The following is a 27526-nucleotide window of genomic DNA, read 5'->3' as shown; positions in this document are numbered from 1 at the left end:
TTTCACTGAGCTGAAATTTAATATACGTTGTATTAGTATTTATAGATACATGATATAGCATCATTTATCCCCAAGTCCTCTGTTCCCATCTTTGGTCTGAACAGCCACATTTCATACCTGGATTATTTCTGTAGCTTCCTAACTGCTCTCTTTCCTAGTCTTTACTCCTTCAAACTATTATCCTTATAGCAGTCAGAATGATTTTATTTAAACGTCATTCAGCTTGTGTCGGCCCAGTGCCTTCTCATTTGACATTAATAGAGGCTGAAGTCCTTACACTGACCTACAAGATTCTAGCTCTGCTACTTCTGTTGCTCTGTTACCACCATTACTTTCCTGCCCACAACTCCTGCTCTCTTCTCTCACATCCTCACCCAGTGCCAGCCGTGCTGACCTCAATGTGGTCTTACTGTTCCTGGCACATACCAGGTAAGCTCTTGCTCTGAGCCTTTGCCCTTTTCTTTCCTCTGCCTGTAAGACCAATAACTGTAAGCTGACTCCTTCCTCTCCTTGGGGGCTTTCCTCAGTTTTTGCCTTCTTGGTGAACCTTTCCCTGACCATTCCATCTGAAATTGCAACCCCACCCTATAGTGTATGCACCCTCCTGGTTATCTTTTTCTCCTCAGCACTGATTACCACTTATTATGTGATACTTATGAATAGGTTTGTTACTTTCAGTCTCACCTACTAAAATGTATGGTCTATATTTTCTTCATTTACATCTCATAGGACCAAGAGAGGTTGCTCTACAGAGCATATATTTAAACACACACACATAATTATATATTAAATTTATACACACATATACATACATGCTAGAACTTAGAAAACTCAAGCACCATATCCGACAGTAATGGGATCTAGTAAAAACTAGGGAGTAAAAGCAAACAAAAGTAGTCTAAGAGAAAATAAAAGCAATTCAATTTTCTTCCACCACTCTCAGTATAACTCAGTATACTGCTACTGCTGCTAAGTCACCTCAGTCGTGTCTGACTCTGTGCGACCCCAAAGATGGAAGCCCACCAGGCTCCCCCGTCCTTGGAATTCTCCAGACAAGAACACTGGAGTGGGTTGCCATTTCCTTCTCCAATGCATGAAAGTGAAAAGTGAAAGTGAAGTCGCTCAGTTGTGTCTGACTCTTCGCGACCAGCCTACCAGGCTCCTTCGTCCATGGGATTTTCCAGGCAAGAGTACTGGAGTGGGTTGCCATTGCCTTCTCTGATATTTACATGAGACATGACTTAATCACTTCAGGCATTAAATTTTTAAAAAATTATTCAGACTGGATACCTAAAATGATTTTCCATTATAGCAGATACCTCTAACAGATCAATGCTCCCTCTTATAGGAAGCCTGAACTTTGTATGATTAACTGTCATCTATGAAAAGATTTTTGTCTACCTTCAACAAAATAGCTTATTCAGCTAGTCTAGTTATTTATAGTTAACAAAGCACTCGCTTAAGCACAAAAAATGTAGCAGCTCCTTTTATACTTTCAGTTAACCTGATGAGATAGGTCGTGAAGCCTCCTAGTTGAAATATCAACCCATACAGATGAGATAAAAGGAGATTCAAAGAACATAAGCAACTTGCCTAGCAACATGAGGATGGTGTTAATTCAGTCTTCTGACTTCAAGTCTGTGCTTTTTCTATTAGGAGTGTTCTAAATCCTTGAGCTCAGACCTGAATATGGTCAATTATCTATGCACATAAATACAGATAGAGGGGATCTAATTCAAGTTTAATAGCACAGGCTCCTCTTACCATCAAAGGTTTTCAAAATAAGTACCACTACTTCTGCGAAACACTGTGACAAACACTATATTAAATGTTTCTGATATATTATTTTTGCTGATAACAATATGGCAGACACTATTATTATGCCAATTTCCCAACTGAGAATACCAAGGTACTAATAGTTAAACGAATTTTCTAGGCAGTAAGTGCCAGAGCTCAATCTAAATCCTGATGTCTCTGACTCTAGAAACATTCTCTTTATGTAATGAAGATGCTAAAGCATTGGCTGTCTGAAGGTACGGTATAGGTATTAAGCAGAGTTCAGCACCCTTACTTCCAAAATAACCACTCCAAGTTCAAACACAGAGAAAATGTAACCAATTATGATATACTGATTAGACAAATCCAGAAATTTAAGAACAGAGACAATTGTTCATGGTTAAACAGTGTCACTTGAACATACATGTGTATTTCAAGGCATACCACTCTTATTGATGAACCAATCAAATTAGGATATGGAGTATTGTACATACCAAAAAATGTGAAAAGGGGCAATTATTCCATTACACAATTCCTTCTGATTAATTTCCAAATAAATGGATACAGAAGAGAAATGCCTTGCTTTATCTAGTCAATACAGCTAACCATTATTATGTAAGTATGATATCACTGCATCTTCAAAATAGTGTATTATAACCTACCCATCCAGGTATCCACAATTTATGTTTTTTCTTCCCAGAAGATAGTTTCCTAATTTAAAAAATTTTTTTAGAAAAACCTTTGAATCAACAAGAAATGTGATCTTGTGCCGTGTGTACCTGACATACTATCTTGTAGGAATTCTGAGAAGTCTCATGCTAACGACCAATTCGTACCTGGTAATCCCCCTGGAACAAGTACAAGGAAGCTCACTCATCTGTGTGGTGTGTTTCTTGTTCTCCAACCTTGATCACTGCCATGCCATCTGTAACATATGCCAAAAAAGCATAAGCAGAAATAGAGACTTTCTTGCCTCGGAACATTCTCCTTTAAGTCACACAGGAGTGTGTCCTCTACTGAAATTAGTTCTCCTACCATAGACTTCTTCAGTACAGGAAATTCCAGAGGCCAACTTCTAAAATCAAAACCATATGCCAAAAACAGCTAACATCATCTCCACTCCAATTTCTAATTCTCAAACATACATCCAACAACATTTTTTTTTTTTTTTTGCCAGAAACCACACCGATTCACCTTTAAAAGGAGCTAGCTAGATGAATCAAATCCTTTTCACTGAGACAACTAGAAACTGAGAATTTGGAAATATCCATGAATTAGAATTTATACCACAGGTACATTTCCTCACAGAATAGGATATGAACAAACTGAGATAAACTCATTTTTTACAGGCCTAGCAGCCTGCAGAAGCTAATTTTCCATATATCTCTGGCTAAATCCATAAGCAAACATTGAATATTATTGGTTTTAAACTTTTGCTCTCCTAGTCTATATCTCTATTGATTATTAAGAAGTTTCTTGAAGCTACATTTGGAAGTTAACACTATCTTCCTACTTAACATATATTCCTATCTTAGCTTCAAACAGCATTCTCCAAACAAATATGATTTTATTATTAAAAATCAAGATATAATTTATCTTCAAAATACTTCAATTAATTTTTAGTTGGACAATCTATCAATATAAACAAATAACTGCTTTTGGTTCAATGGCTAAAAGATGTTTAGTTCTTATAGATTTACTGTTCTCTTATGAAAACTGTTGACATATGAAAAATATTACACAGGTAATGTATTTCACAATTATGATGTTATGATACACAATACTATGGGAAAAATCATTTGGAGAATAAGATCAGAAGTCCAGTGATTAAATAAAACTCAGAACCAACAACATGCATATAAAGGATTAGGTCTGTTCCATTATACTTCCTAAACAAATTTTTATTTGTATTTTTGACTCTTTTTCTGGAGACACAATATTGTAATAGGTTAATATAAAATGATACAACTTTTCAATAAGTTTAACAATTGCTATATATTAATTTATTTAAATGTCCTAACTTAATTTGTTATATTGATTCTAAACACAATGATTAAATCTCTAAGAAGAGCAAAGGTCCTGCATGGAGAACCCATGGAAAACTCAAATACGTAAGACTCAATATAAAATTTTTTTCTACATTAATTTATACCTTCAATATAATTACTATCAAATTTCAACAGAGATCTTCCTGGAAACTAACAAGCCAGTTCTAGAATGTATATGCAAGATCAAAGTTCAAGAACTGTCCCAAGTCGATTTTGAATAGCAATATGGTAGATTACCTACCATATGTCAGGACTTAAAATAAAGGCATCATAATTAAAACAGCGTGACACTGATGTAGGGATAGACAAAGAGACCAATATCTCATAGAACAAAGATATTATAAAAGACCCACACATGTATAAAAAAATCAATATATGACAGATGGGGTATTGTAGATCAGTGGAACAATGCTACACTGTTTAATAAATTGTGCACAGGCAACTGATTATCCATACTGATGGGGGAGAAAACTAAAATTTCAGAGACCACAGATAGATTAAAAACACCCGAATTCTACATCTATAAGGGCATTATATAAAAACTGAGATTTTAAAAGTTTTAGAAAAAAATATAGGCTAATATTTGAGGACTTCGGAGCAAGAAGAATTTCCCAAATAATATAGAATGTTTATACTGCTAAAGAGAAACAAAATGATAAGCCGACTACGTTTCAATTTCAACTTAAAAAAAAAGACAGACACTAAAGAAACAAAAGAAACAAGCCACATACTCAGCTACCTACTTGACAAATGCTTATAACCAGAATATATAAAGATTCTCTGAAATTCATTTAAAAATACACAAACAATTCAATGAAGAATAAGCCAAAGAAACAAGCAAATCACAGATGAGGAAAACCCCAAAGCTAATAAGATTAATAAAATACTATCACATTCAATATTACTGAAGGCATGCAAATGAACACAATGGGCTATCATTTTATATTATATTTGAAAAAGAAAATTCAAAGTAAGAGGAACAAGAATATAAAGGAATAAGAACCCTAATTTACTAAAGATGAATGTAAAAATAGTATAACACTTTGGAGAACAATTTGGAAAAATCAACTACAGTTGAAGAAACCACGTAATATTCTCTTACATTATTTATCAATATGAGTTATTATCACCCAGAAAATGAACCTGTAGAAGAAACTTCTGCATATGTGCAAAAGGAAAAGGAAAGCATTTCAGAAAATCAATTACAGCATTGTTTGAAATATATACAAAAAACCTCATATGTAATATAAATAACCAGAGAATATTTAAACATTGTTGAGCCATATAGTAATAGAATTCTGCCCTGTACTACAAATTAAGTTATCTACAAAACAGAAATAGAGTTACTGATGTAGATAATAAACTTATGGCTATCAGAGGGTGGGGGGTGAATAAACTGGAAGATTGGGACTGACACATACATACTACTATATACACAAAATATGTAACTAATAAGGACCTATTGTGTAGCACAGGGAACTCTACTCAGTACTCTGTAATGGCCTTTATATGAAAAGAATCTAAAAAAGAGTAGATAATGTATAAGCGATTCACTTTGTTGTACACCTGAAATGAATACAACATTGTAAATTCACTACACCCAATAAAATTTTTTTAAAAATAATAAAAATGAATTTTTCTTTCCTTAAAAAACTTCTGCCCTGCAGTTAAAATAAACAACTACAGCTACACATACCACATTATATAAATCTCATAAATGTTGGGACTAAAAAAACGTGGCAAAAATTCATGTACAGTAAGCTATCATTTCTATAAAAATTTCATAAACAAGCAAATGAATCCTTATAAACTTTACGAATGCATACATAAAAATAAATTAAAGCAAGTGAAGGGTATTCTCATACTGTCTGGTGATATATTTTGGGTTAGTAAGAGGTTTGGAAGAGGAGAGGTGACTACAGGAGGCTTTCATTGATTTATAGATACTTATTTCTCCTAAAAATATGAAGCAAAAAGGCAAAACATTGAGACTTAAAACAGTCTGATGAATACATGGGTGTTTATCATACTACTCTCTATAGCTTTTTTTGTATGCTCAAACATTTGCAACAAAAATTGCAGGCTGGTACCTAATTAAGTGTTATATTGCATACGTCAAACCAGAATGTGAAGAAGCTCCCCTATCCCACTCCCATGAGGGAAGGCAGAACAGAAGATATGGATGTTGAGCTGTGTACCCCACTACATGAGGAATCTTAAAAAGCAAATCTATTAAAGCAATTTTCCTGATTGTGGAGGAAGCTCAGACTAAGGAAAATCACATCCATTTTCAATGAATTAGTAAACATCAAACTCTGACTTTCTGTTTTCACCATGTAACAGAGAAATGCAGCCACTGAGTTGCTTCAGTAAAATTTTCCAGGATTGAAAGCTCACCATTTAAGTGCAAATAAATCAGAAAGAGATGTGTCAGGCAGCAAACACTTCCACGTAGGACTTGTTATTTTGAGTTAAGATTTTAACTTCGAATTTAAAACTCATCTGTTTTGTGCCCTTCACCCTCTCTCCATCAGAGGGCCAACGTGATAATTGGGAGATTCTGGACTGGAGAAGAACCCACCAGAGGGAAAGGATGCTGCATTTTCCAGACTGGGAGAGGTTTTTCTCTATCAGGAATCATCCCATTACCCACTCCCACTCCAGAGACCTGAATTTAAATTCAGGGCAAAGAAAAACTAAGAGAAAAAAAAAAGAGAGAGCAAACATATATAAATTTATGAGCACCTAAATCCACGGTTATAAGAACATGTGCCCAGAGGAAACTATCTATTTCGATCTTCCTTTCTTAAAAGATGATCAAAAGTTGTGCTAACAAATATAGATGCTGTTCTAAATGCACATGATTCTTTACCAGTAGTAAGAGTGTAAGTACACGTACTGGGTTGGTCAAAATGTTCATTTTCTGTAACATCTTATGGAAAAACCTGGATGAACATTTTGGCCAACTCAATATCATTTTTTTTTTTGCTTCACATAACCTTGTATGGAGTGATATATTAGTGAGTACCAAATTTTGTAATTAAAAAGGAATTCTTCATTACTCATTTCTACATATATTGCTTGAAATATTTTATGAGGCACCTGTGTTGAGCACTGGGTATGGAGAAAAAAGAACTCCATGTCAAAGGACAAAAGAGATAAGAGGCACAAATGGTGTTGAACACAAAGAACTGAACTTGGTCTTTATCAGATAAAAAATGAACAAAGTCTGTGCTGTTCATAAAATATTGACAATTGTGTTATAGACTCCTCGTATTTGGAGATGGTTGGAACTTTGATCTGTGAAGAATACATCAAGTTGTTTTTACTGTTCAGTTGCTAATTCATGTCTGACTCTTTGTGACCCTATGACCAGCAGCACATCAGGTTTCCCTGTCTTTCACCATCTCCTGGAATTTGCTCCAACTCACATCCATTGAGTTGGTGATGCCATCCAACCATCTCATCCTCTGTTGCCCCTTCTCCTTTTGCCCTCAATCTTTCCCAACATCAGGTTCTTTTCCAATCAGTTGACATTTCGCATCAGAAGGCCAAAATATTAGGGCTTCAGCTTCAGTATCATTCCACCCAATGAATATTCACGGTTGATTTCCTTTACGATTGACTGGTTTGATTTCCTTGCTGTCCAAGGGACTATCAGCAGTGTTTTCCAGCACCACAGTTAGAAAGCATTAACTCCTGGGTGCTCCACCTTCTTTACGTCCAACTCTCACATCCATATACGACTACTGGAAAAATCATAGCTTTGACTATATGGACCTTTGTCAGCAAAGTGATGTCTCTGCTTTTTTAATACGCTATGTTTGTCATAGCTTTTTCATCCAAGGAGCAAGCGTCTTTTAATTTAGTGGCTGTAGTCACAATCTGTAGTGATTCTGGAGCCCAAGAAAATTCAATCTGTCACTGTTTCCACTGTTTTCCCATCTATTTGCCATGATATTATGGGAACCATGATCTTAGTTTTTTGAACACTGAGTTTTAAGGCAGCTTTTTCAGTCTCCTCTTTCACCCTCATCAAGAGGCTCTTTAGTTCCTCTTTGCTTTCTGTCATTAGAGTAGTATCATCTGATTATTTGAGGTTGATGGTATTTCTCCCAAGCTTGATTCCAGCTTGTGAGTCTTGCATTCTGCACAGAAGTAAAACAAGTAGTGTGACAATATACAGCCTTGATGTACTCCTTTTCCAATCTGGAACATGACGTATTCTGCACAGAAGTCAAACAAGCAGTGTGACAATATACAGCCTTGATGTACTCCTTTCCCAATCTGGAACCAGTCCATTGTTCCATGTCTGGTTCTAACTGTTGCTTGACCTGCATACAGGTTTCTTAAGAGGCAGGTAGGGTGGTCTGGTATTCCCATCTCTTTTAGAATTTTCCACAGTTTGTCATTATCTACACAGTCAAAGGCTTTAGCATAGTTAATATAGCAGAAGTAGACTTTTTTTTGGAATTTTCTTGCTTTTTTTATGATCCAGCAGATAATGCAAGTTGATCTCTGGTTCCTCTGCCTTTTTAAAATCCAGCTTGTACATCTGGAAGTTCTTAGTTCATGTACTATCGAAGCAAAGCCTACCTTAAAGAGTTAGAGCATTACTTTGCTAGCATATGGAATAAGTCCAATTGCATGGTAGTTTGAACATTATTTGGCATTGCCTTTCCTTGGGATTGGAATGAAAACTGAACTTTTAAAGTCCTGTGGCTATTGCTGAGTTTTCCAAATTTACTGGCATATTGAGTGTAGCACATTAACAGCGTCATCCTTTAGGATATGAAGTAGCTCAACTGGAATTTCATCACCTCTGCTAGCTTTATTCACAGTGATGCTTCCTAAGGCCCACTTGACTTCACACTCCAGATGTCTGGCTCTAGGTGAGTGACCACACCATCACAGTTATCTGGGTCATTAAGAACTTTTTGGTATAGTTCTGTGTATTACTGCTACCTCTCTTAATCTCTTCTGTTTCTGTTAGGTCCTTGCCATGTCTGTCCTTTATTGTGCTCATCTTTGCATGAAATGTTCCGTTGGTATCTCCAATTTTTTGAAGAGATCTCTAGTCTTTCCCATTCTATCTTTTCCCTCTACTTTTTGCATTGTTCACTTAAGATGGCTTTCTTATTTTTCCTTGCTATTCTCTAAGATTTATTTTTAAAGAAAATGTTATTTTTAAATCATGCCATGAGTTCAAAACTTCCTAAAACTTCAATGATACATAGGTTTCAATAGGTAAAATAGCCTACAGAAAAGTAAGTTTATTACTGAAGAAGCCTCTAATTCTCTGAGGCTGTTAATCATAGTGTTGATTATATGGAACTTTGTATTGTTATTTAATATACATAAGGTTTATAATCACTTGCCTAAGGATAGAGATATAAAGTGGCAAGTTATAAATATACTTTCAAAGTCCATATATTAGTATACTTTTAAGTGCTCAAATTAATTAAAAAAGAAACAATATCATGAACCTGTATGCAGGGAAGGAATGGAGATACAGATGAAGAGAATGAAATTGTGGACACAGCAGGTAGCCATTCCCTTCTCCAGGGGATCTTCCCAACCCAGGGATTGAACCCAGGTCTCCAGAATTGCAGGTGGATTCTTTACCAGCTGAGCCACAAGGGAAGCCCAGGGAAAGGAGAGGGTAGGAGAAACACAGAAAGTGGCATTGACATATATACTCTATTGTATGTAAAACAGATAACTAGTGGGAAGCTGCTATATAACATGTGGAGCCCACCCCAGTGTCTTGTGATAGCCTGGAGGGGTGGGAAAGGAGGGGGAGAGGGGTAGGAAGGACCAGGGAGGGCAGCTCAATAGGGAGGGGATAAATGTGTGTGTGTGTGTGCCTGTGTGTGCCTGAATTATGACTCATTCTCATTGTTTTACTGCAGAAACCAGCATATTGTAAAGCATTTATTCTCCAATTAAAAAAAAAAATAAGACCAAAATTAGAAAACTACACACTATCTAAAACCCCAATACTGGTAAGCATTTCATGGCTCCAACATTGTTGATCTAAAACTGTTAACATTTTAATCTTAAAGCAAATAGCAAATCCGGCACTCTAGAAACTTAATTAGATTTGTAACTTAATCTGCTAGATCTTTTGTCTTCATTTTCTCAACAGAACAAAGACTGAATTTATGTGCGAAAAAACAGGATAATAGGCAGAAAAAGACCATTCTTTGTCTAGTAGTTGTTTAAGAATGTTTACTAAATGTTTCTGGGAGATAAATTTTAAGATTTTGAATGATTAGGATCCTTCAAGTACCTGACTGCCTGAGTTCTTTCAGAAAACTACTGTAGACTAAAATATTGGTTCAGGAAATTTAAATTAAAGGAATATTTTCTATTGCCTTTTTTTTTTTAAATTTTAAGGCACATGAGGTAATATTAGGAGTGTTTTAAAACTAATTTCTTGAATATAGCCTAAGTATTTTGCAATAAAATTATTGTTAATTCTCAGGATTCTGAACCATAAAATTCTTTTACATTATTTAACATGATAGACAACCTTGTTCAGAAAGATTTTTTTAAAAAGGTTGAATCAAAATCTTTTTTCAAAGAAATGAACAGAGTAGCGATTCAGAAAATATACTAGGGTTATTTTTTTCTCTTCCATTTAATAATTTAGTTACATAAGTGGGTACTTTCAGAATTTGAACATTAAGAAATCTACATCATCGATCAGTATGTTTTAAATGCATAAGTTCAGAGAATAAAGTAGAGGAGATTTGAAAAATCAACACAGAGTCCATGCCACTGAGTGTCATTAACATGTCAAACCATGAAAAGTCTGAAAAACTTATGATAGGAAAAATGACCAAATTTAGAGAAAACAGTAGACAGTTAAACTGCGAACAGTAGCTTTGTATTTTGGAGTGATAAAAAGTACAGTCTAAAAATTCTATAGTCAATCAATTGTCATTCACATTTTAAATCAACTGGAAGACAATTTTGAGTCATAAAGACTGTCTATATACTTCTGTATACAGAATGTGAAAGAAAGACATATCAGGAAGAGATCAAATCAATTCCTATGTCCACCTGGAATTCATCATAAAAATGGAGAAACTAAATTACACAAACACAAAAAACATTTTATCCATCTATTTATGCACACACACTCACACACACATATACACATATAATATTCCTTAGGAAAGAATTAACTTCAAACTGTGGCAAATTAATCAAATTCAATCTCTTCAATAAATAAATTTTAAAAAATTAACATTCATGAACACAATTTTAAAAATTAAAAAAACCCCAAAACTCCAGTGATAGAGAATTGGCATTATTATATTTCACATCAGGCATAAAAATCAGAGTATTGTTTCAATGAATCTACTGCTCTGAAATTTTTTGATCATCTATTCCAGCTTGAGGCTCAGTTCCCTAAGGATATCACATATGAATGAAACACATAATTGTAGACAAAACAAATTATAGGGCCATCCCAGGTGGTGCTGGTAGTAAAGAATTTGCCTGCCAATGCAGAAGAGGCAAGAGATGCAGGTTCAATCCCTGGATTGGAAAGATTCCCTGGAGAGGGAAATGCCAACCCACTCTAATATTCTTGACTGGAAAGTCTCATGAACAGAGGAGGCTGGTGGGCTGTAGTCCATGGGGTCATAAAGAATCAGATGGCACTGAGCATCTGAACACATACTAAAGTCAGAAATATACTGGTCTCAACAAAGTAAGTCTGTAGATATTAACTTGGACTGATAGCCTTCTAGTCAGTTCATTTGTAGACTGAAAAAAACAAAACAAAACAATGAATCTATCATTTTAGCCTGGTGGCATAGAACACAGGTATAGCTTTGGATAGGAGAAAGTAAATGACTTATCCTATGTCAGAAGTGAAAGTGTAGTCACTCAGTCATGTCAGACTCTTTGCGACCCCAGGGACTGTAGCCTGCTAGGGCTCCTATGTCTATGGAATTCTCCAGATAAGAATACTGGAGTGGGTAGCCATTCCCTTCTCCAGGGGATCTTCCCAACGCTGACTGAAGCCAGCTCTCCTGCATTTCAGGCAGATTCTTTACCATCTGAGCCACCAGGGAAGACCTTCATATGTCAAAATCACTCCTCAAAATATTTAATGTTTCAAATACAGTATCTATTTTGACAGTTAAGATATTAGGTTGGCCAGAAAGTTCATTGGTTTCCCATATCATCTAATGGAAAAACACAAACTTTTTGGCCAATCCAATATCATCATGAATTTAATAGACATACTACCAAGAACTGTATTAAAGATTTACGTTTTATGAGAAAATAAAGTAAATCTGGAAATCATAAGTAGCAAATTATGGCTATGAGTTATGCAAAAACTGAACTCTAATCAGAGGATTTATACTCAGAAAGGCCTGGCTTGGCACCTTGGCAAAACTTTGGGAGAATTAATAAATAATACAATTAATAAAAGTAAAATCTTAAGTCACAGGGAATCTTCCTGACCTAGGGATCAAACCTGGGTCTCTTGCCTTGCAGGCAGATTCTTTTCTGAGCCACTAGGGAATCCCAAGTCATATGCACATAGCTTTTAATGAGTTCCCACTTAAACAAATGAAACAACCTGCAAAACTCTCAGTTCCAAAAAAAGATGAGGACTTTAATGGCAGTGTCTGAGTTTATAAAATCACAAATGTAATTTTAGGTTCATTTCAGTTTTCTTTCTTGAATGAGTTTGCATTACATCTATTTTTAATTTAGGTGCATGAATTTAAAAATAGCCACATAAGCTACCAAATACAGACAGAGTCACTTCATCATAGAGTACTTCATTGAAACTGTACTTAAAATCATCCTGATTTGTAGCATTTGGTGATTTTCATGTTGTTAAGACAAAGAAGGTTATGAAATTTTATCTTTAAATTATCCAAGTATCTTTGTCAAACTATATTAGGCAGAGTTACTAAGTTGCAAATTTTATTCTAAAAGAAAAACAGCATATTCATTTCTTTCTGAAGTATGCTATCTGAAAGTAAACATATCATGCCCATACTTACAAATGGGCCTCAATCTTTGTATCTTACCTAGACTGTAATACCAAGAGAATAGTATTAGGCATGATAGGATTACAGTCATTGAAAATTCATACAGATCCAGTGTTTGTTCCTAATGGTTATGTTTTGATTCATATAGTCTTCTTTTTCATTTAGCTAGCCCTCCCAATTTTTGCTGTTGTATGAATATAATTAGAATATTTTAAATAATATACTTTCAGTTATATATTTGGCAATATCCTAGTAAACTAGCTTTCTGAAAATCAATAAGCAACTAAATGAACAAAAAGGTTTGATTTATAGCATTTGTCTATTTTCATGTTTAAATACTCTCACTATGGCCAATTCAAGCTATCAACATGATGGCATTCAAAGTGAAGCTGGGAAGAGATGTGCAAAGCTTCTCGCAGTGAGTTGGTCAAGCTGGTTTCAGCAGAGCACTGTGATAAATAAATACTGCCTCAAGTCTGTGTTTATTCTAATAGTCTGTCAGAATATACAGGGACTTTTTGGTAGGTTCCAATATATTTAAGAATATGGCAGTGAATAATTTTAACATGATTAAGTTTTAAACAATAACAGGCAACATTAAATTATGAAGTGACAGCAAAACACTTTCTAAATAGCATCTAATTGAGGATAAAAACAAAAAAAATGATTTACGATAAAACTATTGCTTTATGATAAAAATATTCATGACAAATAGTATCACTGAAAGCTCGTAAGCTATCTCTATGTTGGAATTTTGAAAATGTAAATGACCACATCATCTTGAGACTCAAGGTAACATTTTACTGAAATTAAAAGTAAGATCATTTTATGGCCCACTATATACACTTGTAAAGTTCATTATTTTAATACTTATGATGTAATAAGCTGAATAGAATAGTACCTAACATAGGATTTGACAATTTTTTTTTTTCTCTAAAGGGTCAGAGAGAATATATTTAGGCTTTGCAAATCATAAAGTTTGTTGTGAATGCAGTACTGTTTGTGCAGTGGGAAATACTCATGTTCAACATGTAAATTAACAATTCTTGCCATATTTCAATAAAACGATGCTTACAGAAACAAACAGCGGATGGATTTGGCCTGTGGGTCATCCACAGTTTGTTGACCTGACTTTAGCAGGTATCAAATCATCTGACGTTTTTGGCACTGATTTCAATATGATTTTTCTTGGTGTTTATGAATCACTAGTCCCTTTAATCAAAGTACTTTTTAAATGTATATTGTCCCAGTCAGTAAAAAAATCTTGACTAATTACTGTTTCTTAAACAAGATACTCCGCAATGCAAAAGGACAATGCAATTGAAAATAAAATGAATACAGTGGTGGACATATCTTCCTTTACTATACCACAATGTCACCTTTAACCACAAAGAGAGGTTTTCCTAGACAGTAAAAGAAGAGAAAACTTTCAGATCAAATTAAGATATGTTTAATATGAGCACATTCATTTTAATTTACTCTGAAATCCTTATTCTTACCTTCCACAAGTTTCCCTGTCTGTTCGGCACTTCCCCCAGGAAGAATCTTGGCAATATAGGCTCCAATTTCTCCGCTATGTCCAGGGATTTCTTTACCACCCACAATTCTAATTCCTAATCCATTACCTGTATTGAAAAGTTAGCAAATTATTAGCAATAAGAAAGGACAACAGTTATCACAAGTGATAAGGTGCAGAAAAAATGGGTTCTGATATGTATAAGTTAACCCCAAATGAATATTGGAACTGGACACTGATAACAAAAGAACAATATTATGATTTCATAGTAGTTGAGAGGAAAGAGAATTATCTGAGATCTGGTAGGATCTATAATGATTAATCTGACATTAACAAATAATTTTTATTTTTTATTTCAGCCATATTCAATAATATAATAAAGTTTTATCCATTTTGATCATATATGTTGCAAGAATTTTATATGATGATGTTCCCAGTATAAATAATTTCAGAGCAAAAAATTCATTTATGAAATTGATGAGCATTTGACTTACAAAAAGGAAGTAATGGCTATCATAAATTGAGAAGACATAAATGACTGCAACTGATAAAGTGAAACCATGATCATAACTTATGAATTATTATTCACATTACAGCCTTAATTCAGAAACTAATATTGTTTGTGCATTAATATGGCACTTAATACAGGGATAATAAAAACATTCTTTACTGATGAGCAACTTGGTAAACTGTTCCTTATTCCACAGAACAGATTTTTCTATAATTAGCGATGCAGATAAAACATGGAAAATGATTATTATGAGAAATCTACACACTCTACTTGATCTTAGCCAAAAGGCTGAGAAGTGATGATTATTATGAGAGATCTAATTGAATCAAATAAACTGTTGACATTTTAAGTTTATTTTAAAAGAGTAAACTAAAAAACAGCTAGTGTATACAGCTCCACATATATTTTTGTTACAAATGTCAAGAAGATTTTAAAGTGAAAGCACTAAAAGAAAGCAGAATTCTCCTTTATTGAAGACACAATTAATTAAACATTTCATTCAGTGATTGAAGTAGCATTTCCAACTCTTTCAAAATCTCTAAAATTAAAAGCCAGGTCTCTTCCAAATCCTATTACTTTCCTACTTAACTCCTCAAAAAGAATCCCTCTAGTTAGCATCAACCGGAGAAGGCAATGGCACCCCACTCCAGTACTCTTGCCTGGAAAATCCCATGGGTGGAGGAGCCTGGTAGGCTGCAGTCCATGGGGTCACTAAGAGTCAGACACGACTGAGCAACCTCACTTTCACTTTTCACTTTCATGCACTGGAGAAGGACATGGCAACCCACCCCAGTGTTCTTGCCTGGAGAATCCCAGGGATGGGGGAGCCTGGTGGGCTGCCCTCTATGGGGTCGCACAGAGTCGGACACGACTGAAGCAACTTAGCAGCACCAACAGCAGCAGCAGCAGCAGCAGCAGCAGTTAGCATCAACACAATTCAAACATTCAACAAGCAGTAGCTGAATTATGCACTGCTTTTTAAAAAATTTATTTATTTTAATTGGAGGCTAATTACTTTACAGTATTGTATTGGTTTTGCCATACATCAACATTAATCTGCCACGGGTGTACACGTGTTCCCAATCCTGAAGCCCCCTCCCTCTTCCCTCCCCATACCATCCCTCTGGGTCATCCCAGTGCACCAGCCCCAAGCATCCTGTATCCTGCATCAAACCTGGACTGGTGATTCGTTTATTATATGATATTATACATGTTTCAATGCCATTCTCCCAAATCATCCCACCCTCTCCCTCTCCCACAGAGTCCAAAAGACTGTTCTATACATCTGTGTCTTTTTTGCTGTCTCGCAATACAGGTTCATCTCAGCACTGTTTCTAACAGCCAGGACATGGAAGCAACCTAGATGTCCATCAGCAGATGAATGGATAAGAAAGCTGTGGTACATGTACACAATGGAGTATTACTCAGCCATTAAAAAGAATACATTTGAACCAGTTCTAATGAGGTGGATGACACCGGACTGCTTCTTTATTTATCTAGTAGAGGTGTATTTTGGTAAAATACTGTTTATTTCTAGGTGACATGATCCTTCCAAATGAATTTACTCGTTCCTTTTCTTCCTTCCTCCTCCCTCCCTTTCATCCTTCCTCCCCTTTCCCCCTTCCTACTCTCCCTCTTTTCCCCTAGTACCCCACTCCCCACTCTCATCCCGAGACCTGCTTTTTCACCAGAGCAAGTGTTCTGAAGATTTAGCCTCAAAACAAAAACAAAACAAGTTAACTGCATGTTTCAACAAAGGGTTGCCAAGGGTGAGAGTTAAATAAGATCCTAGCTCTCTGTGGCCCCACTTGTGGCGCTTTTCTGTCACAAGTTTCTTAGCTCAGTGTTCCTGTTCTTGGAGATTAATTGAGGATCCAAACTGAACAGAACTGGACCAATGAAGACTAGCATTTACTATATGACACAGAGCATGTATTATATATGACTTTCAGTCTCAACAAAAGTTGATTTCTTAGACATTAGCATTTAAAGATTCACCAGGACTGATTCTACAATAAGACGTTAGATAGATACTAAGAAAGAGTAGAAGATGAAGAAAAGTAATTAGCCACTATTTATTCAATTATTTTATACATATGTGTGTGTATATATATAGTGTTAAGCCATTTTAGAAATTACAAAATGAGGATTTAAAAATAGCTGGTCATATTTAAAGGATTTTCCTATGGAATTTGTCCAGAAAAAATAAAAACAGATTCTTAATCTAAGATTTGGCTTTATCTTTCATGGTTGAATCACTCACAAGGTGCAATTCATCACTTGTTAAATATTTCATAAAACAGATACCTATACTGAATTTCTAATGTGGTCAATATATTCATATCAATTTTAAGACATGGTCAATCTGGGATGCCAAAAGATGATTGATGAGATTTCTTTAGAGTAAAGGCATATTTTCAAGATCAAGTTTTATATGAATATTTATGCTAGATGATAGCAGAGCATAGTAGGGTATAGTAAAGTGCTCATGGCAGCTCTTATTTCTTTTTAAGATTAAAAACTGTTGTATGGCAGAAACCAACCCAATACTAAAATTTTAAAAAATATATTTAAATTAAAAAATGGAAAAAATACCGTATAAATACAGTTCATAAAAATAATTCTGTACTATATAGAATATGGTGTAGCCATATACTTAGAAACTACAAACAGAATTGTTATACCTTGTAAATGTATAGCTAAAAAGTAGAATTTCAGAATCTATTAACATGTGACTACTTAAAAAAACTGATTATGTTTTCATTTTGAAAAATGACATTGTCTTGAAGATAAGTAGTTGGGTTCTTAGTGCCATTTGATTTTTAGTGACAGTACATTCTAAAATCCTGTAGTAAAGGATCTATAATAGGAACTTACAACTATATCCACAATAATTATTTAATTTTGTAAAATACAGTTTCATGCTAATGAATTTGACACTTTTTAAATATACTTTACAAATCAGTGTCTTTGGTAAAATAGGAGTAATGCATAGCCATGAAAATACTGTGAAAAATGAGATTTGATAGACAGTTGACCCTTCCACAACCTGGGGGTTGAGGTGCTGACCCTCTGTGCAGTTGCAAATCCTCATAAACTTATACTCAGCCCTTTGTATACAAGGTTTCTCTGTGTACTTCCATATTCCTGGATTCAACCAACTGTGGATTGTGTAGCATTATATATTTACTATTGAAAAAAAATCTCCATTTAAATGAACCCATGCAGTTCAAACACATATTGTTCAAGGATAAATGTATATAGAAACCACTTCTAATACATATCAATTTTCAAAAGTTACTTTTCTTCTTATTGATCCTGCTGTGTTGACTGCTTTTGATTTTCATGTATACAATAAAGTAACATAGAAATATTAAAAGTTTGTGAAAGAAAAGCAAGTTAGAAAATAAAAAGACCTAAAGGAAAACATTTGTTTATTTTACAGTAGTTGCCTGTATCCTAATTTGGATGCCATGAGTATGAATTTAATTTATATAATTTCTAAGAATGTAAATCTAGATATTTTTATTTACCATTTCTATGGTTATACTTTGATATTTTATGAATATAGACAGAAAAACAAAAACACTTCTATAAAAATAAAACACATCAGCTCAAATCTAAAAAGCAGAATGTCAATAAAATAATTTTATAAGCCTAAGAGGCAAAATTAGTTTTTAACTGAAATGCTTAAATCTAAGTGGTCCTTGATAAGTGATACTACTGGTTTTAACTTTTACAAATTTTTAACAACATAAACTTATTTCCCTCTCTGTTTCTATTCCATCTAGAAACATTGCTAAAATATTTCCTCAGAAGCCATGAAAGTACACTGGTTTTGCTCTTTAGCTCACAGTATGGCAGAGAAGAGAAGCTAACAATTACTGTAAAGAACACGGGAGCTTTAGTAAAAGAGATCATCAAAGTTACAGTAATTTTATAACATATAACCATAAATGTGGTTAAGGAAGTCTTAAAGGGAGATCTATAAGCAACCACAACACAATGTATTTGTAAATCACCATGATGTACACCTTAAATATCTTATAATTTTGTAAGCCCATTATACCTCAATAAATTGAAATGAAAAAATAAAAAAGTAAGCTGTACATAAAATAACATGAGCATACTAAGGAAACAGCCTCACATTTGAATTTCAATTTGCAGTTTAAATCTACCTTACTTTTATTTGTTTATCAATGTTACATTAAATGCTCTGATATTTAAGGTATTACAAAAATGTTCTTATTTCCATTATTAAATAACATTAAAATAGCTTGATGTTATAATTAGAGCACTGAATGTGGGCAAAATTACAATACTTGTTTCATTTCATCACTATCATGTGCTACATCTAAGCATCAAGGGAAAGGAAAATTTTCATCAATGAACATACTATCTTATGAATAGTAGTCTTTAAATCAATAATCTATTATTCACAATAAAATTATTACAGAACAAAGATATACTGCTTAGTTTAGTCATATAATTAGTTGGGCTGAAGAAGAAAGACTGTCTATATTAATATATTGTCTATATTAATATGAATACACTCATTGGAAGGACAGATGCTGAAGCTGAAGCTCCTATACTTTGGGCACCTGATGTGAAGATGTAACTCATCGGAAGATACCCTGATGCCAGGAAAAATTGAGGGCAAAAGGAGAAGGGGCTAACAGAGGATGAGATGGTTGGATGGCATCACTGACTCAATGGACATGAGTTTGAAACCCAGGGAGATAAAAATGGACAGAGAAGCCTGGTGTGCTGCAGTTCACAGGGTTACAAAGAGTTGGACATGACTTAGCGACTGAACAACAAAAACAATAAATAATCAATGCTAATGATGTACTAAGGATAATGAAAAATACACAAAAGATAGTTCAATTAAATCTATTTTTATAGTTCATCTTAATTATACTCTTGCATAAGGCTGTTGTACCTACAGCTATAAATTATCCAAGAAAATATTTAGAAAAAATCAAATTACATTAAAAGACCATAATGATTTCCTTTGCATCTTATCAAATGTTATATTAATTCATTAACTTTTGAAAACAAAGACCTAAAGAATATTTCACTATTTGTTCTTTAACTTTACTTACTTTTGTTCATTATAAGAAAACATTTCTACAAACACAACAAAGCTCATCAATTGCATTATTAACAATCCATACTTGACTGTTTCTAGAAAATTCAAAATGGAAAAGCCATATTCATGCCAAATATAATCCAACTGTAAGTCTGGGCATGCAAATTACAAACTCAGCTCTTCAACCATTAGCTTTTTTTAAAATTCAGCCAATTACTGTATAAAATCTTCTTTCCTACTTTTAAATATGTAAAGATTCATAAAGAATTTGAAGTGAATATTGTATTTCACATTTCTATGAACAAAAGTTCACCATTTGTCTTTTTCTAATGTAATTTGAATAATATTAAGGTAAAAATGTTGCATGGGCTTCAAAGCATGTATAAAATGCTATTCACACTTAGACCATCCTGGATGAGATAGGTCCAAGTTGGCCTGCCATAGGACTGAAATGGCCATTGGCATGGGAAATAAGGAAGATAAGTCATGGATATAAGTCAAAAGTGGCACAGTGGTAACAAATGCACTTTAGAGACCCGGGTTTGATACCTGGATTGGGAAGATCCCCTGCAGAAGGAAATGGCAACCTACTCCAGTATTCTTGCCTGGGAAATCCCATGGGTAGAGGAGCTTTGCAGGCTATACATAGTTCATGGGGTTGCAAAGAGTTGGACATGACTGAGCGATTACAACAACAACAATACGTCAAGACACTGGTATTCTAAGTTTGTTAAGCAACATCTTCCAAATGTCAGATGATGTATGAACTGATAAGGTATTTTTACTAAGAGGGCATAGGATTTCCTCTTTCTGAAATGCTTCAGAAATAATCCTCACCAAGAAAATTTTCAGGACTTCCACATCAAAAGTGACATTTCGTTCACACAGAGTTTTTTTCTTTATTTTAACTTACATGTTTGATAGTTGCTGAAAGTAGATCTTAAAAGTTTTTATCACAAGAAAAAAATTTTGTAACTATGTTTGGTGATGAATGTTAGAATTATCATGATGACCGCCTTCCCAGACAACACACAGATTGCAGCTATGTGAGTTCCTGATCAGGGGACCTAGTTAAGCCATGCTTCAGATTCTTGAACTACAAAAACATTGAGTACTAAATGTGTGTTGTTTTAAGGCATTAAATTTGTGGTAACTTGTTATTCATCAACAAAAAATTAATACCAAGATGAAACTGCATTCTGAGTTTTCTGTGCACACAATACATAGGGATATTGTCTTGGTAGCAAAACCAGTGGAATAGTTGTGTTTATAGTACTTAACCACAGTGATTGAGCAGCGATAGAGGGTAGGAGATACAGGGAAAATAGGCTATGAACAGAAAGCCTATTGCCCTTCATAAATGAAGAGGAAGAGCTCTGTGTATCAGTTCTACATCGCTGGGGTTCTAATATAATGTGTGTAGCAAGTACATGGCATCTAGGCTACACGAAATTTGTAAATGAATGAATCATGAGTGGATGAAAACTGAAGTGTCTAATTTTCAGTTTTGAAACTTTAAAGTGTCTAATTTTCTCTACATAGGGCTTCATGCCCGGCGTGCTGCGGTCCATGGTGTCACAAGAAGTTGGACACGATTGAGTGACTGAGCTAAAATGAGGGCTAATGCATCAGTTACAGTGATCTTAAAAATAATAGATTTGTACTGTACTCTGTTCTTGGAAAATGTCTGTAAAATTATATTAACACAATGAATCTTAAAATTAAAAATAACAAAAAGGAAACCCTCTATTCTACATGAATAAAATAAGATTTTGAGAGGTTAACTGCTCAAGACAACACCTAATATACGGTAATGCTAGAGTGGAGCCCACACTCCAAATGAATGGGTTAGAGATGAGTCTCCCGTTAGGCTAGGGCCAGGGAACCTGGTGTGGGATGAGAAAGGATGGGTTGGGGAGCTGCATACAAAGTCCTTCCCTTTCTCATTCAGTTGCAGAGGGGAGAGTGAAGAGAGACCTTACAATTAGGCCATTAAAAGGAGAAACTACCAGGATGTAAAAATTGTTGGGGAGTCAGTATCTGTCAGTCAATACCGAGGAGAGGAAACATTTTGGGTTTAGGCAGCTTGTGGGTTAAATGGCAGCATTTAATGTTTTTAAATTTATTTTTAATTGGAGGATAATTGCTTTACAATGTTGTGTTGGTTTCTGCCATACAACACTGTGAATTAGCTGTTCAGTTCAGTTCAGTCACTCAGTCATGTCCAACTCTTTGCGACCCCATGAATTGCAGCACGCCAGGCCTCCCTGTCCATCACCAACTCCCAGAGTTCACTCAAACTCATGTCCATTGAGTCGGTGATGCCATCCAGCCATCTCATCCTCTGTCGTCTCCTTTTCCTCCTGCCCCCAATCCCTCCCAGCATCAGAGTCTTTTCCAATGAGTCAACTCTTCGCATGGGGTGGCCAAAGTACTGGAGTTTCAGCTTTAGCATCGGTCCTTCCAAAGAACACCCAGGACTGTTCTCCTTTAGAATGAACTGGTTGGACCTCCTTGCAGTCCAAGAGACTCTCAAGAGTCTTCTCCAACACCACAGTTCAAAAGCATCAATTCTTCGGTGCTCAGCCTTCTTCACAGTCCAACTGTCACATCCATACATGACCATGGGAAAAACCATAACCTTGACTAGACGGACCTTTGTTGGCAAAGTACTGTCTCTGCTTTTGAATATGCTATCTAGGTTGGTCATAACTTTCCTTCCAAGGAGTAAGTGTCTTTTAATTTCATGGCTACAATCACTATCTGCAGTGATTTTGGAGCCCCCCAAAATAAAGTCTGACACTGTTTCCACTGTTTCCCCATCTATTTCCCATGAAATGATGGGTGAATTAGCTGTAAGTATACATATATCCCTTCCCTCTTGAACCTTCCCACCACCCTCCATCCCACCCCTACAGGTTGTCACAGAATATGGGGTTGAGCTCCCGGTGTTATACAGTAACTTCCCACTAGATCATCTACATATTGTAATGCATATGTTTTAAATATCATTTAATCTGAAGCTGTAAGTGATCGCTTGGAAAAGGCTCTGCTTGTTTTGTCACTATAGTTTCCATTTTTCTATTGATGAATAAATGTCTATGACTTATTTATACCTTTATCAGCCATTACAAAGATGAAATTGTTACCTTTCCAGCATTAAAGATTTTATCATTTTGTATTTTAGCATTTGTGTTACTATGTCATATATATCTATTAAATGAATACATAATATTAATACTTATATATCTTACTTTGCAAATCTATAAAGAATGATGTATACACAGGCCTGATAACATAATTATAATAACCATTATTTGGGGGAGTAGTTGAAAAACTGATTTGGAGAGAAAAGTTCTGAGTTTGCCAAGTCACTTTAGGGATACTATAAATAAAATCCAGGTGTCCAGATTATTTTTGTGTTACAGGCTAAACCTAGTCTAATCAAAATCAATTTGCTTTAGTAAAAGAGGTATTCAACACAGTTCAACAGATTCTACCATCCAGTATATGTTAGGGAATATTTTTTACTAAAGAATTATTTAATATAATTACTTTGGTTATATTCATTAATCTATTTTTAAAACTGTTATTATAACACTATCTGAAATTAAGAATAAATATTATATGTTATTAGGTGGCCAGGCTAAGGATAAACATTCCTCTGAAATTGTACTCTAAACAAAAAGTGAGCTGCTTTTATTTCACCTAGTTTTCTACTGCATAAGATTTAGGGAACATTTAGTTGTATGTTTCAAAATATATGACTTTGAACTAATGAACACTATTTGGTGTTTCTACTTTGTACCAATATTATATGTATTATATTACTTGTTTTCAATCTCTTCGGTAACATCTTCAGGGATAGAAGGGAAAAAAGTAACTAACATTTCTAGAGTTTCTCCTACTTTGCATTTTTAAATCATCTCATAACTTTCCATGTTAGGCACTGTCCATACCATTTTAGGACAAAGCAGCTGAGACTACAGGAGGTTAGAAACTTGGCTAGGTTGGCTAGTAAGTAAAACAACCAAGGTTAGAGCCCATTTTTCTTCTTGAGTCCCACATTCTTGTTCTTTCTATATACCTTTGCTCATCACTCTAATTGTCAAAAAAAATTCTAGAGGATAATTTTAGAAAATATTCTAGAAGTCTTTTCTCTTTTAATTGAATCTCATTTCTTTTTATCCATTTTCCAAGATGAAATCATATGCATGCTCTCTCTCTCTCTCTCTCTATATATATATATATATACACACTTATATTTAGTATTAACATCACCAAATTACCCTCCTTAACCTGTAGGTTAAACATCTTGAATGTCTTTACCCTCTCCTTACAGAATCAATTATTAATTCCTTTGCTTTTATTTATTAAGAAAAACAGAAAAATGTGTTCATCCATCCCCAGTCTTTTAACTGGGGTTTTAACTGGCTTTTAACACAGCCATTAATGTCACTTAATGGCAGGAACCCATTTCTACAAGCAATATTCATCTTGACAGATGTCAGGAAAAGTGATGATGTGAATGAGGAACTAGTCCAACAGCAAATACTTCTTTTATCACTGAGGAAATGAACGCAAGTTTTCACTGAAATATACAAGGAAGAAATGATTTTAGAAGAGATTCTATTCAAATATGATTTTTTCTATAGTTGTATACTCTTTATTTCTAAGACACTTTGAGGGGCTTGCAATGAGAAATTGTATCATATATTTACAACATATTTGGACAGCTAATAAGAGTAAAGAGAAAAAGCCATTCTGAATGGGAAGGGAGAAATTTGGGGTCAAGACCTGCTTGCTAGAATCTGTTCAGTTTCCCAGAACTTGCAGCATTTAGCATGGAAAACACATGTTCTCAAAGTGACAATGGACACTTTCTCTTGGTGTTCCACAAGAAAAAGAACAAATGACATAAGTGCCTTAACTTTCAAACACCTGACCTCAAAAAAAATGTTTTCTCATTAAGTGTTCCTAAACAATGTAGGAGACATGTTAAGAGTGTGTTACCTACAATGTATCTAACTGCATGAAGTAGAGTTCACCACATTTTTGCCTCAGTTCACTTCAGTCACTCTGTTGTGTCTGACTCTTTGAGACCCCATGGACTGTAGCACGCCAGGCTTCCCTGTCCATCACCAACTCCTGGAACTTACCCAAACTCATGTCCATTGAGTCAGTGATGCCATCCAACCATCTTATCCTCTGTCGTCCCCTTCTCCTCCTGTCTTCAGTCTTTCCCAACATCAGGGTCTTTTCAAATGAGTCAGCTCTTTGCCATCAGGTGGCCAAAGTATTGGAGTTTCAGCTTTAACTTCAGTCTTTGCAATGAACACTCTGGACTGATCTCCTTTAGGATGGACTGGCTGGATTTCCTTTCAGTCCAAGGGACTCTCAAGAGTCTTCTCCAACACCACAGTTCAAAAGCCTCAATGCTTCGGCACTTAGCTTTCTTTATAGTCCAACTCTCACATCCATACATGATTACTGGAAAAACAATAGCCTTGACTAGATGGACCTTTGTTAGCAAAGTAATGTCTCTGCTTTTTAATATACTGTCTAGGTTGGTCATAACTTTCCTTCCAAGAAGTATGCGTCTTTTAATTTCATGGCTGCAGTCACCATCTGCAGTGATTTTGGAACCCCCCAAAAATAAAGTCAGCCATTGAAATAAAGTCAGTTTCCACTGTTTTCCCATCTATTTGCCATGAAGTGATGGGACCGGATGCCATGATCTTAGTTTTCTAAATGTTGAGCTTTAAGCCAACTTTTTCACTATCCTTTTTCACTTTCATCAAGAGGCTCTTTAGTTCTTCTTACTTTCTCCCATAAGGGTGGTGTCATCTGCATATCTGAGATTATTTGTATTTCTCCCAGCAATCTTGATTCCGGCTTCTGCTTCCTACAGCCTAGTGTTTCTCATGATGTACTCTGCCTAAAGGTTAAATAAGAAGTGTGACAATATACAGCCTTGACATACTCCTTTTCCTATTTGCAACCAGTCTGTTGTTCCATGGCCAGTTCTAACTGTTGCTTCCTGACCTGCATACAGATTTCTCAAGAGGCAGGTCAGGTGGTCTGGTATTCCCACCTCTTTCAGAATTTTCCATAGTTTACTGTGATCCACACAGTCAAAGGTTTTGGCATAGTAAATAAAGCAGATATAGATGTTTTTTTTTCTGGAACTCTCTTGCTTTTTTGATGATCTAGTGGATGTTAAGCAATTTGATCTCTGGTTCCTCTGCCTTTACTAAAACCAGCTTGAATATCTGGAAGTCCACAGTTCTTATATTGCTGAAGCCTAGCTTGGAGAATTTTGAGCATTAATTTGCTAGCATGTGAGATGAATGCAACTGTGTGGTAGTTTGAGCATTCTTTGGCATTGCCTTTCTTTGGGATTGGAATGAAAACGGACCTTTTCCAGTCCTGTGGTCACTGCTGAGTTTTCCATATTTGCTGGCATATTGAGTGCAGCACTTTCCCAGCATCATCTTTTAGGATTTGAACTAGCTCAACTGGACTTCTATCACCTCCACTAGCTTTGTTCATAGTGATGCTTCCTAAGGCCCACTTGATTTCACATTCCAGGATGTCTGGCTCCAGGTGAGTGATCACAGCATCGTGATCATCTGGGTCGTGAAGATCTTTTTTCTACAGTTCTTCTGTTTATTTTAGTTAGCTCTTCTTAATATCTTCTGCTTCTGTTAGGTCCATACCATTTCTGTCATTTATTGAGACCATCTTTGCATGAAATTGTCCCTTGGTATCTCTACTTTTCTTGAAGAGATCTCTAATCTTTCCCATTCTATTGTTTTCCTCTATTTCCTTGCAATGATCCCTGAGGAAGGCTTTCTTATTTCTCTTTGCTATTTTTTGGAACTCTGTACTCAAATGGGTATATCTTTCCTTTTCTTCTTTGGTTTTTGCAGTTCCCCTTTATTTGATATACCACATGTGAGCACAGGAGTACGGTCTCAAAAAAAGATTATAGAATTTTTTTTTAAAAATTGGTGTTTCTTATTTCATCATGGTTAAATTTTTTTCAGAATTCAGCTTTGAACCAGACAAAACCATTAAAAAAAACTCTAAAAGGAAGCTTCAGTGATTTAATTGGTGCTCATATTACCCATCAAATTAAATTCATGATTATTTAATATGATCTGGGTCTAACTCGTATTCCTTTTATGACCTTGTCCTAACTTTGATCCGTTTTGTATTCTGTTTTAGCAAAACAAAATTTAAAAAAATAACATAAGCCAAAAAAAAAAGAACAAAAAAACCCCCAAAATAACCCACTTCCTGAAATGATAAAATCATTGAAAGGAAATAAAAAACACTAATCAGGTCCAAGGGCTAAACTCAAGACTCAATATTATATGCAGCCTCATTATCTAGTTTAATTATTAGGTTCTTAAATGGTCTAATCATAAAATCCCCTTCCCTCTCTGGTGGATATAAAGATCCCTCACCAAATAGTACTCCTTATCAAGTGATCCGGGCTTCCCTGGTGGCTTAGATGGTAAAGAATCTGCCTGAGACCCTGGTTCAATCCCT

At 35.0% G+C, this 27526-nt stretch overlaps 1 protein-coding gene across 1 annotated transcript in view; it reads right to left on the bottom strand.

The window, feature by feature from the left end:
- Nucleotides 1-27526, bottom strand: part of PCLO (piccolo presynaptic cytomatrix protein) — a 389810-nt gene that overhangs the window by 99088 nt on the left and 263196 nt on the right. Inside the window, exon 10 of the mRNA XM_061413775.1 lies at nt 14350-14475. Coding sequence (XP_061269759.1) covers nt 14350-14475 — 126 coding nt within the window. The remainder of the gene's footprint in view (nt 1-14349; nt 14476-27526) is intronic.

This window comes from Bos javanicus, chromosome 4 (assembly GCF_032452875.1).
Source record: "Bos javanicus breed banteng chromosome 4, ARS-OSU_banteng_1.0, whole genome shotgun sequence".
NCBI lineage: Eukaryota > Metazoa > Chordata > Mammalia > Artiodactyla > Bovidae > Bos > Bos javanicus.
The sequence above is the reverse complement of the archived record's forward strand: the minus strand, read 5'-3'. Positions and strand labels throughout refer to the sequence as shown.